The 14,792-nt window shown below is 35.4% G+C and overlaps 1 protein-coding gene across 6 annotated transcripts; it reads left to right on the forward strand.

Annotated features, from left to right (window-relative positions):
• The first annotated feature begins 672 nt into the window (after nt 1–672).
• On the forward strand, nt 673–13,051 carry LOC106625817 (uncharacterized). 6 transcript variants are annotated; one of them, XM_070111911.1, is made up of 2 exons: nt 673–912; nt 12,588–13,051. In XM_070111911.1, the coding sequence occupies exon 2, from the start codon at nt 12,638–12,640 to the stop codon at nt 12,893–12,895; it is 258 nt and encodes an 85-aa protein (XP_069968012.1). In that variant the 5' UTR covers nt 673–912; nt 12,588–12,637; the 3' UTR covers nt 12,896–13,051. The 6 variants fall into 6 exon arrangements, with proteins under 6 accessions (XP_069968012.1, XP_069968013.1, XP_036217813.1 ...); XM_070111912.1 differs by having other exon boundaries at nt 12,591–13,051; XM_036361920.2 differs by having other exon boundaries at nt 12,611–13,051.
• The last annotated feature ends 1,741 nt before the right edge of the window (nt 13,052–14,792 follow it).

Below are 14,792 nucleotides of genomic sequence, written 5' to 3' on the forward strand. Positions count from 1 at the left end.
GCGCCGCACCGGTCGATCCCTAAGCAATCCTGACGCAATAGCTTAGCAAGCTAAAAGTCGCTCGCATAACGGTACACGCATTACCCGGCAGCAATACATGAAATGCAAAACAACTGTATACAAGATTATACTTAAACAGACCACGCACACATGTATGTATATGAACGCGTTGCAAAAGTGGAGCGCCGCGGGGTTGAGTACACGGAGGCGAACGCGCACTAGCTTGTCACGTCATTTATATTTGTGCAGCTGCAGTATTTATTTAAACGACACATTGAATTCACTTTGCTTATTTTGTGTTGTTTTCCTCTTTTTTCCTTGATTTGTTTTGTTTTTGTAGCAGTCACCACTTTTTGTCGACGCGCGCCGTTCGGTACTTATTTTTAAAATTCAGCGAACAAAATAATACAGAATTTCTATTTGAAGTTGTTTTTTTGGCTTTCCACTTTTCTTCATTTACTTTGTGCTCGCCGTGAAATGTGGAGAAGAATGTGTAAAAGTGTTGGCACGCGTCTGCCTCTATGCGTTTCGTTTTCGGTGGTAGCTTTTGCGCGTACGTTACGCTTGCACGGCGCGTTGTCAAACGACTAAATACGAAATCAGCTTCCGACTGCTAATTCGCCACAAGTAGCGCTCCCGACGTTCGACGCGCGGCGCTCAACGCGTTGCAGTCAACAATTTACACTCGGCCCCTATGTAGCGCCGGCTGCGCTTCATATCGACTTAATACGATTAGAATCGATGTGATACGATATGATTTTCAAAAGTAAATAAAAATATCATAACACGAATAATAAATTCATAGAGAAAAGCGGCATCTCTTTGCGTCAGATATTCAAATTTGTGTGTAGTGAGTTTGATGATCTTCGGCGTGCCGAGCACAAGCGTTCGCTCTCAGCTAGGTGCCGGTGGGTGAGTATGAAAGACGCGCTGTGCGCTTCTTAGCGAAAATTTTCTTTTAAAAATTTATTATATCGTTCTGTAGTTTATGTGTATGTTCTGTTTTGCAGCGGCTTAGTGAAGAAATTCTGTGTAAGTGTGACAATGATTATAAACAAATTTGAAATTTTGGAAACATTTTTACTTTCTCCATATATTTATGAGTGAAGACTATTAAGTCCTTTTTGAGCATCTCAACGTCAGGTGTATAGCTCTAATAACTGAAATAAATATTTATCTACTTTCCAATCAATTATGAGATATATGGCTGGAATAACTAAAATTACTTTAATAGTGGCGAATCGAACAAATAACTAGCTTAAAAAATATATAGAATAGCAAGGGGTTATACGACTTAAGTCAGATATATATATGTATATTAATTCTTCTGTATTAAATGGCACTTCACAAATTTGTTGTTCCTAACACAGGTAAATTTTTTGAAAATATATTCGAGCAGAACGAGCGAGGTATTGGTTAGAGAAAAAGAAGAGACAGGCAATAATTAACGGTAATGCAGTTTTAATTTCAATAAGACTCGATACTCTCAGTAGTTCCGTTGTCATATTTTGCACTCGTCACAATATTATATTAAATCTAAAGTTCGGAACAATACTGATTATTTTCCGCTTATCAATTTTTATATTTTCGTGAAACAAGTGATAGCGAACATCTACATTCGTTGCTGTTGCATATTTAAGAGCTTTTTATTCATTCATTAAACTCAAATCCCACATGAAAAAATATATAAAATATATAAAAGCATCTCCCGATACTAAAAGACTTATGTGTATTAAAGGCATAAAAAATATTTAATTGACAGCTACAACAGTTCGTAGATGGTTGGAACCCTACAGACTGACACTTCTAAATTTTAAAGAAGTACCATATATTATATATAGCACATACATGGCAGAGATGATACTGTGAATTTTTCATTTAAAAAAATTTAATTATAATAAACTAAAATTAAAATTAACAAGAAAAAACGTTAAAATCGGTTGCACCGAAGAACTTGTTTTTGATCGTTCAGTTTGGATGGCAGCTACATGCTATAGTGATTTGATCTGGAAAATCTCTCCGAAGATTGTTGCTTAAAAGAATAATTGATGCACTGCCGTTCTGTCAAATGAGCAGCATCTTAGTCAGGTGCAAAATTTCAGAACGATAGCTCAAAAGCTGTGGGACTAGTTTGTATATATATAGACAGACGGGCATGACTTAATCAACTCAGATTATCACTCTGATCATTTATGTATATATTTTATAGGATCTCAGAGGTTTCCCTCTGGGTGTTACAAACTTACTTTAAATATTAAAGAAGAATTTAATAATAAAAATAATTTATTAAAAAATTAAAAATAATCACATTTCTTAAATTTATTAAAGAAACATAAATTAAAACATTCCATAAAAACTTTTATCCAAAGCAAGTGAAACAATCTTGACCCCACTCAAAGTAACCCTCTCTAAAATATTTCCGCTTTGCCGAAATTATGCAGACATCTTGCAGTGGAATTTATTTATTTTATTATTTTGTTGCTCAAAATAAAACCAAATAATTTGTAGCAATACTTTACAGAGAGAAAGAGATTTTCCTCACCAACACAAATGTGTATATGTGTGTGTGTTAGTGCGATGATTGCACGCAACAGCGAGCGCCCACGTAAAGTCATCGGCTCTGCCCGGCAACAGGTGTGCGTGTGTTTGTTGATGTGTGTTCAGTGCACGCTTATACACACATACACACGCACACAGCCGCACATGCAAACTGGCCTGAAAATGTTTGAGAATTTATGGCACAACTCGGACAATGTTGCGAACGCGGAGAATCGGGCGAAGCAAATTGCATACCTTGTTGTCTTAATTTAATAGTATATGCATTGTTTTGATGCAACAATGAGGTGTGTGCTCTTGTTTTTGTAACGAGTGTAGCTTTGCAAACATACCTTAAAAATTGAGTGTGTGTTTTCTATTGGAATTTTTTTTTTATTGGCGCTCATGTGGCTTCCATTTAATTTGCTTCAATTGCCTTTTTTGCGGAAAAATATTTTTGCAACGGTTTTTGCACGTTGCACCCTTGCAACGCCACACTCAGTACTGCACCCACTCTCTCACTCACCGGCATACTCTCTCACTCCCGCTCCATATGAGCAACTTGCGCACCTCTTTCCAATACTCGTCGTGTTTTTGCGCTCTCAATCGTTGGTTTCGTTGCCATCGGTAAACTTGTCGGCTTTTCTGCCTTCATAGCGCTGATTTTTCAATTTATGACAGTGTTCTGTTATAATATTTTGTAGTTTTTATTGAAAGTGCAACGTCACATTGGGCTGCAGCAACAACAGCAGCGGTGAATGCGGTAATGACGACGTCGCATCAGACAACAGACGGTGACGTTGCGGATTTAAATAGATTTGTGCCACTTTCGATCGAATGAAATCTTAAAATTTGAGAAAAAACCGGATATTGTGCAAGAAGCACGACTTAAATGCATTTATTAACAGCACATGTGGTTAAAAATAAATACATACCTATAGACTTATGAAAATATGTATGTGTGAAAATTTTTTTAAATCAATTAGAATTTCAGAGCTCGGAGTTATTTATAGCTGAATACTGGAAAGCACTGGAGCAGGTGGTTAAAGGTGTAATTTTATTTTGAAAAATGTTTTTATTATAGTTTTTGACAACAGAAGAAGTTAGTCACATCCCTGAGGCAAGCGAAAAAAACATCGAAACAGTGAAAAAAAATGTGTTCTTAAAAATCATCGTATCACTATTAGAGAAGTTGCAGAGGATGTTAGCGTATCAATCAACTCATGTCATTCAATTTTATCGAATGTTTTGGGCATGAAACGTGTGGCAGCGAAGTTCCGAAATTGCTAAATTTTGAGCTAACAACGATTAGGGTTTGCTTAACCGGGTCATTTTGGCTCCCTGTGACTTTTTCCTATTACCAAAATTGAAGAAACCAATGAAAAGAAAGTATTTTGTCACAATTGAGTCAGAATCGAAGAAAGAGCTAATGGCCATACCGATAAGCGCATTTCAGAAGTGCTTCGAGGACTGGAAACAGCGTTGGCACAGGTGTATTATATCTGAGGGGATATTGATGAATAAATGAGAACTTTTCAAAAAAATTCAAAATTCACCCTTTCCTTTGAACACACTCCGTATACCATGTAGACAGATATGCATATAGTAGCTATTTGTATAGAGTTACAATTTTTAGTAATCTTTCACATAACACTAATATGTTATATATAATATTTACCATTTTTGAACACACCATATTCACATATACATAAATATATCGTACTATAATATAGTATTACATTAACCAAGTGTGATTACGTATACGCAGTGGTGTTCGCTTTGCTTTCAATCACTTAAGCGTTATATTTGTTAGTTACCAAATCATGATTTCAGCAGAGATGATATCATAAAAATTTTGTTGAAATTTCCAAATCACTATTTAGGAAAAACTGCTCAAATTTAAGAGCACTAAAAAAACGCTAAGCTTCTGCTGACCATAAAATTAAGCTGATCAAGTAAGCTGATACTGTAAAAACAACAAAGGATCGTGTTGAACATATCGTTCATATAAATTTGGATACCGGTGCAACGCGATTGCCCTGTCAGCCTACAACTGACCAAAAGCAATAGCAAAGTGATGAAGTGAGCTTTTCAATCGTAATATAATATAAGCGTGTGTCAAATAATAAGCTCATATCTTCACATCAGCATGTTTCAATAATTGAAAAATTACTCCATAATTTCACTGCAATCTCCAATCATAATCATCCGAATGAAATGCACGCGATGACCCAAATTCAAAGCATTTAAAGACGGAACAATCAGCTGGCAAAGCTACGACGTTTGTATATTGAAAAGCAAATAGAACAATTTTTATCATGCAATCGTGAAAAGGGGAAGCCATGAACAACAGCTATTATATTGAGTCATGTTTAAATGACGTAACCAGCATTATTTTATGAAAAAGAAAGTTCTGTGTCAACAAAACAATAACGCGATTTAAAATGTATGATTAAAATAGTATTCGAATCACTTTTACATTCACCGTGTTCTTCGCTTGCGGCCCACAGCGACTCTTGTCATGTTTTTAGATCTCAGAAGAGTGCTTGCAAAAATGTAGTTTACTCAGGCGATTGAATATTTGTTTTAAGTCACGGAAAATGTATTAATGTCAGAGTTATTCTTGAAAAACCAACATTTAGAAGAAAAAAATTTCCTTTTTCAAAATTATTCCTTCAAACTTTAAAACTAAATCAAGTAATTTGTAATAGAATTGAGCAAGTTATGTTTCGAAAGCTTTTGGAACATTAGAAATACTAGTACTAGGAGATTCACATAATTTTTTCATAAATAATATAAAAAATAGTTGTGCTGATAGTTTGTAATCAATGTGAGGTTTTTGTTCTATTGAAAATTCTTGAGATTTGTAACAGGAAAAGATACTTTAAATGTCTACTTATTTCGACCAAAAATTCATCAATGTTAGAATCTGATTGCAAATTTAATATATTAAATTAGAGTATGTCGAATTGTTCGTTTCCAAAGCAAAGTTTATTTGGATCTCATCTCTGTGTTCAAATAGCGTAAAACTAAAAATACGCAAGTAATTTATATGATATACAATTAAGCTTAGAATAAAGGGTGAAGAGTGATCCTCGTTCTTAAACAATGCATCTATATGTACACAAATATACATAAGAAAATGTTTCTAACGAAATTTGGCATCGTTATTGTCTAAAACAACGGTGCAATCTCCGAAGAAATCGTTTAGATCGAATCACTTGAGCATATAGCTGACATACAAACAGAAGAATCGGAATCAGGTTTTCGTAAAGAATATTTTGTATTTGTGACGGGTATTTTAGCTTCGGTTCAACTGAAGATAACGTTTTCACTTGTTATTAATTCAGTTTATGTCAAATTTTTAAAAATTTACTTGCAAGTAAAAAAAAGAGTTTTTGTGTATCTTTCTCTTTTTTGAAGCGACATTTTTACATTACATTTACAATATTTATGGTATTTCATAAATCGGCGATACAGTTTGAAAAATTTTGGTTTCCTTCGATCCTGTAGCCGATTTCCTGGAGGACTTCTGGGAAAAGGTGCTTGGCGGTAACGAAAATGATATGCTTAAAATCTTAAATCCAAGAATCAAACGAATTTCCTATTATTTTAAAGGAAACGATGAAAGAAATAAACAAAATTTTGATATATTACAGAATGGTGGTTTCCGAAACATATTTTTTTATTGTTACAAATTTTTGAATGGCTAAAAAAATCGAAATTGTTATCAAAAACTTATTTCTTTCATTATTCCTTGTCAAATATATACATAAGAGGCTCATGTGAAAGTTTTCAGTCCGACCAAGGACCGATCGCTCAGCCGGAAAAATCTTCCTCACCGACTCTGAAAACATTGTTTCGATGTTTCGTGGAAAATGAGTTTAAAGTTTTGGGTCTTCAAACCAAAAAAAAAAAGAAATCGGAGAATATTCTCAGATATTCGCGCATTAGATATATTATCTGCAAAAGAAGTAGATTTTTTGAAATTCACAAGTTAAGATAAAAGCATTCAGCAAACTTAAGTACGAATGCATTTCTTCAACTGAATTTTTTTTAATATTCCAAATTTTATATTAAAAATTTTATTTTAAATGAGCATATTAAAATTTGAAGGTTGAAAAAGCTATTTATCTCACAGCTTAAAAAAAATTAAAAATAATAAACATACCAAGTCAAATTACTACGTCAAACATTTCTAGAAAGCATTTTTAATTTATTTTTTGCTGAAAAGTCTTGTGCCAATTCAAAAGCAATACAGGGTGCTGATGTCACAAACACACGAAAGAGAAAGCTAAGAAATATGCAAGCAGATATAGAATAATATATATGTATATACATATATATACATACAATAGATAGAGGTGTTTTGATTTACAAATACAGCTACATATATATATTTACACATATGTCTACAAACATATAAATTAGGAAACTCTGAAAATATTGCATATAAATATAGAAGAGTGTCCTTTCGCATTTCCGAAAAATTAAATCATTTAACTAGTTACGCTCTTGGGCATACTAAAAACGCACCTTTGCATAAATTTAAATAATTACTTATTAAGCCCAACAAGTCAAACAGATAAAATTTACGCACACGATCATGGCCAACAACAACACTTTGCAGCTAAACGATGACAAACGCCCAGCCAAGGCGACGACAATAAATCTTCCGCTGCGACTAAAAGCTAAATTCCAATATAACTGACACATATGCGCAGCCGAAATAAATACTAAAATTACAAAAACATGTACAACAAACACACAATTGTTTGTGCAACAGCTAACAGCAGCCGCACTGGTCTTTGCTTGAAAGGAACAACAACAAATGCAAAAGCATGTCAGCGCTATGCTTTTAATTAGGAAGACATCAAAAATAAGCGCAACATTTATTAAAAGTTAAGAAAAAGAAAACCTCCGCACAACACCGCTATAAATGAAATGAAAAGCAAGAAAATTAATGCTAATCCCACAATGCGAAGCGAAATGCCACGCTGCCGTGGTCACTCATACGCCCCGGATGGCCCCAAAGCCAGAACACACAAACAGGCGCACACATACATACATACTTGCATTCATGCTTTGTACATGAAGTGTCAGTAGCAGTGTTGTTGTTGCGGTTGCGACCGCTGTTAATGCCTGCCACCAAACACCAACTCACCCAACAATAATGTGTGAGTGGGTGTTGCACTGACGCCTCCAGCGGCTCGGCTGACAAGCGGCCGGCGTCGCGCATAATTTATGCGCCGACAAACATAAGCGACAGATTATGCAATAAAAATAGCAAACGGCAAGTTAATAAAATTAATTGCTGCAACATGCAACCAGGCATAAAAAAATATATATTTATATTTGTATGTATTTGTTTTTATATATGTATGTGTATGTGTGGTGGATAAATATTCCGTGAATATTGATGCAATCGATGAAAGGCCAAAAATCACGCATTTATGATTGGATTTCTGCAATGCTTTGTTTACGGCTATTGCTTACAATAACAAAAACACAACTGCAACAACAACAGCTCGCTGGCAGCCATGTGCAGCGGAAAAATGCGCTGTGACTCATAGGTATATGCAGACGCGTACAATAAATTCGCCGCACCACTGAGGCAGGCACACGCAAATGTACAATATAAGAAAACATGCTCACCTACAGAAATACACATATATATATACATTCATATTTGATATCTACAAGCAGTAAACCACCACACCGCATACATATAAAATTATTAACTCGGTCATACAAGTACTCATATGTCCATATTATATGTATGTATGTATGTGTGTCTGCATATAAATTTACATACGTGTATATGTGTCGGCATCTAAAAGCATTTACATGATGTATTTATTGCAGTTTTTGTTGTCGCTCTAATTTTCGTGATTTTTCCGCTTATTGTTGTTAATGTTCTTCTGATTGTAAATTTTTCGTGTTTTTGGCTAAATGCTGAATTTCTTTGATAATTCGTTGTTGTTGTTATTTTAGTTTTCATTTTTGCTGCTGTTATTATTATATGTGTTGTTAGTGCTATTATTATATATTTGTTGCTGTTGTTGCTATAATGAATTTAGGCTATAACCTGACTGTGTTGTGGCAGCAGATGAACATATTTCTATTTCCGCTGCTATTTGCTACCCATCTGCTATTGGAAACGAAAATACAAGTCAAAACAATAGCAACAACATTACCATATAATAGCAAAAACAAACAAACCGTTAACTTCGGTTGCACCGAAACTATAATACCCTTCATAAATACAAAGGTTCGTTACAAGAACTTGATTCCGATCTATTTTCGTAAAGATACCTCGTCAAATAAAAAAGTCTTCCATGCGATCGTTCAGTTAATATGGCAGCTATATGCTATAGTCATCCGATCTGAATAATTTCTTCGGAGATTACATTGTTGCCTCAAATAATAATCCATGCCAAATTTCGTGAATATACGTCGTAAAATGAAAGAGTTTCCCATACAAGCACTTGATTCCGATTGTACAGTTTGTAAGGCAGTTATATACTATAGTGGCGGCTGTTCCGACAAATGAGCAGCGTCTTAGTGAAGAAAAAACAGGTGCAAAATTTCAGTTCGCTAGCTTAAAAACAGAGGGACTAGTTCGCGTATATACAGACAGATAGGCAGACAGACGGTCATGGCTAAATCAACTCAGCACATCATGCTGATCATTTATGTATATATTGTATAGGGTATCCGACGTTTTCTTCTGGGTGTTACAAACTTCGTGGCAAACTTTATATACAAATTTAATATAATATGTGAACACCCTACAGTGGATGAAAGTTTTATGAAACTAATAAATTTTAGTTATCGAATATTATTTTTATGTTCAATACAGAGAGGTTATACATTTTGATCAGGGATTTGTTCATTGGTTTAATGGCGAGACCTATCGACCACGAGCACAGATCATAATTAATATAATATTTGCATGCAGTATTGTTTTCAAAATTTTTATCAGTTCACATATTTGTAAACACTATAATTTTATTTCAGCCTGTCAACATTAACGTTACAGCAGGAGTTGGTACAGTATCGTACTGTATAAGTGCCAACAGGAAAGTTACCCCTCACAAGCTTAAGTAGTGCCAAGATTTTGTTCACTTCAAGAGTTTGTGCAGCTAAGACTTGTGAGATCTTCCACAGATCACACAAAATAAAAACCAGTTTAGGCTTAAACCACAGCCACCACGAATCTCTCCAAGGGGCCAAACCCAATGAGCAGATTGGACAAAAATTCAAGAACTTTCTGCTATCCATAGTACCAGATTTAAGTCTCCGGTAAAACCTTGTAGCTGAAGCTACTGCCAGTTGAGCACTCATCAAACTCAATGACTGGTGACATCTGTCGCTTGTATGAAAAGCATTTGAATTTTTTCATTGGAAGGAATCTCATTCAAAGTCTATAATATCAATTCAAGCTGAGTATTATAGCACTATTTCTGACATTATTTTGCTGATATTTCGTGGCGAAGCTGAAAAACAGACATGGCGCATATGGATTTTAGTCGCCTCTTACGACAGGCATATCTTAGAGCGGGAAAATTTCAACCCCTTTCGCCGATGGTGTGACTACTGACATACTTGAGACTCAGTCTAGCGAAAGCTGGACAGTGAAGAAGAAAGAGCTTAGATGTTTCCACCTCGCAGTCTACCATACATGGAACCAAACTACACCTTATTAGTTGGTTATTTGCTCCTGTACAAGTAAACCAGGGAACGTTACTTTAAGTTCACTTTACTACTTATCTGCTTTAATAACGGCATAAAAGCAACAACACTTTTTTCGCACAAATATTTTCACGCGCCCAAGTGAAGACATACACACACATACATTAGTTAATACCGTGAATGCCTTCTGGGATTTTGACTCTTTAACGCTTCCTCTCACCGCTAACCACGCTGCGCGTAGGGCGGCACCGCGAGCCGAGCTGCCCAAAACGAAAGTGTTGCCAAATTAGATTTACGATCGCCAGCGCGCCAGTGTATCTCGAATTGCGGCTAACGGCGGCAGCAAGCAATTTAGAGCAACAACGAAGCAACAAAAGTGTTCAGAAAATTATCATCGTTTTTTGTTCGTTTTTTTGGTTTTTGAACTTTTTTCGCTCGCTTATTTCTCAGTGAGTATAAATTTATATGCAAACATAAAAACAGACAACAATTGCACAGTGCAACAATATATTGTGAAATTGTGGCGGCGGCGGCAAAACAGACGATTTGACACGATCGAAAAAATATGTGCACCATAAAAAAGTTGTAAAGAATCGCTTGTGGTCTCTACACGTACGCGGCTACAAAGGCGAGCCGTCCGGCAGCTGGGGAGCCAGCCAGCTAGCCAGCATGGCGAACGGAAGCTAAGCTATATATTATGTTCTAGCTTTTCGGCGCTTTGTTTTATGTGTTTCTATGTGTGTCTCATGTGCTATGCGTTATGTCTTAAACGCGTGTAAATTGTTTACTCATTGCAAAATTTCCAATTAGTAGTCGAAATTTTTCCGAAAAGATATTATGTGACAAAAATATGTAGGCAACAAAATCATATAATACACGCACACATATGTGCATGAATATACGAGGGGGGTCCAATAAATATTTAAGCTCCCAAAGAAAAATGAAAATTTTGGAAAAATGGCGATTTATTACTAAACAAGAAAAACCGTTAACTTCGATGGTGCCGAAGCGAAAATACCTTTTACAAATACAAAACATTTCTTACAATAATTTGATTTTGATCTGTCAGTTTGTATAAAATCTATATGCAATAGTGATCCGATATCGGCGGTTTCGACAAACAAGCAGCTTCTAAGAGAAAAAAGGATGTTCGCAAAATGTCAGATCGATATCTCAAAAACTGAGGGACTAGTTTGCGTATATACAGACAGACAGACAGACGGACGGACATGACTAAATCGACTCAGCTCGTCATGCTGATCATTTATATATGTATACATATATTTTATAGGGTGTCCGACGTTTCCCTCAGGGTGTTACCAACGTTGTGGCAAACTTAATATGAGCTGTTCAGGGTATAAAAACAGTTTCATTTTAGATCGAGACACCCTTATGAACACTTCGTTTTCTAGAGGTAGACCTTCTTCAATTTTTGAAACAGTAAAAGTCGTGCGGAAACCAAATCTGAAGAATACAGAGGATGGGGCATGAGTTTGTAACCTAATTCAATCAATTTCGGTCGTGGCGATGGCGGAGTTCTGAACCTATGTGTTTCCATTGTAGAATAACACTTTTTTCCTCGCCAAACACGATCCATTTTTCCGGAATTCCCCATCTCACTTGTCTAATAATTCAGAAGAGCTTCTCCTGGTAGCCGATGTAGACAACACCTGAATCGACGGAAAACGGTGGGCATTATTTTCTGGCCACTAGACCAATCGCCTTCTGTGAAGTAAGTTCGCCGGTGAATTTCACTGTTCCTTGGTCTGTGGTGTGTACTAGTGGGTCCATGTTTCGTCGACGTTCACAAGACGACACAAAAACGATTAGCACTTCAACTGTAGTAGCAGTTTTCGGGATACTTGGAAATAGCTCACCAAATACTCACGTGCGTCATTGAAACTCTTTAGACCAATTTGTGCCGGTCACTATTGAAGCAAACGGGTCACCGCACACCTAAACGCGATTAGCCCTCCGAACACAACTATTGAATCACTGACAGATGTTTTCTTTTATTCCATTTTCCTAAAATTCGCTGACGCGACTTCTTCCATACGCGATAGAAACAAAGCTACGAGTCCGATTCGGCTGAAATTTCGACGGTAACCGTCTAAACGATTGTAAAGATAGAATAGTGAGGGATCGTGAGGTTAAGTCTTTATCGGATCGACCTCGTATATAAAAATATATATATTTATATACAACATGAAAAATTTTCTTACATTTCATTCTCTGCTCCGCTGCTGTTGCTGCGTTCTACACGTCTTTGCTAGCCATTCATTTTCCGCTTTGCGCTCATCTCTTTTGACTTCAGTTGTTTTTGACTTTATTTAATTGTGTTTTGCTTATATTTTTAGCAGCAATCTACTTCTCTCCACAGGAGACTGTCTATGTGTTTGTGGCGCAGATGGCAATTTTGCTGGTCCATCTTCGGCGCCTCATTCTACTGATGAGCATCGTCTATTTGAGCGGCACGGTGATGCGTCGCCTGCTGAGCGAATCGCGGCACAACTACTTGCAGCACATCAATGGCAAAACGTTTGCCGCCCGGCATTTGCACTTCCAGGCCTGGGCCTATATTTACACCGCCTATGCCTATGTGGTCTTGGTCAACTATGTGAGCGTAAGGCGGCTCACCAATTTGTTGGAATTCTTTCTCACCTGATGAAAACTATGCGGTTGGTAGTGTGAATTTGAGAACAATTTCAAAAAGTTTGGTTTTATTTTTAATGAGTAAAATGTTGTTGTGATTTTTTATTGTACAATACTATAAAAATTGGTTAAATAATTATTTAATAAAATTATCTAAATAACTTTAAAATTGATATTAAAAAAATGTCCAACTCAATTTTGAATTTTAAATCCAACCACACGGCCGAAGAGTCGAGTCTACAACACAAAATTAGTACAAGGGTATATCGATATAGGCGATACTTTTTTAAGCTATTGCATAGCTTTTATAGCGGGCTTTGAGCCTGGGGACAGAATCAAGAAATTTCGTAACGGAAATAAACCTAACACCTACGTTCAAAATGTTTGTATACTTGTAGGCTTATTTTCGCGTATCTCAAGCGGAACAAATCAATTGAAGAGCATGGCAAATAAAAATATAGAATTTAATAAAAAATTAATTTAAAAAAAATATATATTCAATATTCGGAGTACACTTTTTTTTAATGGCAAATAAAAATACAGAATTTAATTAAAATTTAATTATTAAAAACAAAAATTATTCAATATTCGGAGTATATTGTTTTGGTAAATAGCTACCTCACCTTTTGGATCAGTATCTCGTTTGACTTGAACAATACTGAATTTGAAAATGAATAATAATCAACAAGAATCCACAACAAAATATGGGACCACCATTGACGCGGCATTTTCCAGATATTTAGAGGATATCCAGTCTCAAACTTATGTTTCTTATTTCAGTTACTATAAACCTATAGTTTCAATGATAAAAATTCCCGAATATAAATATTTTAAACAATATTAACTTCTCATTAATTCAATAAAAAAAAAAATTATTTTCTTATCGATCATCACGCCCAAAAAGTGTAACTTGAATTAATATCAAAGAAAAAACTTCAATTAATATCAAAGAAAAAAAAATACTGCATAAAAAATAAATAAATATTTATATTGCATAAGTTGATAAAAAATGCTATGAAATGGCTTTACCGCGGCAGTCTCCGAGTGCCACACGTATTTTTTTATATGTATTACTACGTAAATGGTTTAAATAGATCGATGTTTATTTCAGTGGCATAAAATGGAGTTTTGATAATATTTCACAGGCATTTTTAGAACACACCAGAAGAAACTGTCCTGCTTATTATCTTTAAAAAAATAACAAACGTAACAAAGTATTGTTAATTTTTTATGAGGTAAATTTCCTTAACGAAATCACTCAGACTTTCGATTTCCCTAGTTTGGACCACGTAAACTTGAAAGCACTGCTGTTAGATTAAGATTCATTGATCGCTGCTAGGCTCTTGATATATTTCAAGTTTTCTTCCATGTTACTAAAACCATAAATCTTTCTTTGGTAGCAGCGGAATCCTTGATGAATCAACTCTGCATATTGCAGAAGCTACTCTCGATTTCCCCTACTCAAAAATTGCTCCTGCATTTCGCACACGTTCAAGCCATTCAAGTTTTATTTAGGAAATTACAAATATTCATCTTTGGATCCTACTTATAATTTCCATCGGCGATACTTATAGAAATGAGCTCTCATATATAGAACCATTTTAGAGGATTGTTTATAATGACACCCTAAAATTACGTATATTAATTTTATATTTTACTTGTTAAATGGCTCTTAGTCCTGATGTTCTCTCAATCTAATAAGTGCTTGATAGCCAGATCCAATCAATAAACAAGATACATTTGCAAAAGTCAATCAATTTATCACGAGGTCCCTCTTCTTATCCTATTCATAGGCAGTACTAGTAATCGCTATTCAGAAAGTTCATATTTGGTATAAGACATCTCACTTATTCCTCTGCAAAAGTGTGTAGTCAAACTTCACCTTCGATTGTTATGAAGTGTTAATCACT

The sequence above is a fragment of the Bactrocera oleae genome, chromosome 6 (assembly GCF_042242935.1).
Source record: "Bactrocera oleae isolate idBacOlea1 chromosome 6, idBacOlea1, whole genome shotgun sequence".
Lineage (NCBI taxonomy): Eukaryota > Metazoa > Arthropoda > Insecta > Diptera > Tephritidae > Bactrocera > Bactrocera oleae.

Coding starts and splice junctions, on each gene's coding strand:
- LOC106625817 (XM_070111911.1), top strand. CDS start 12,638: ATGGCAATTTTGCTGGTCCATCTTCGGCGCCTCATTCTACTGATGAGC.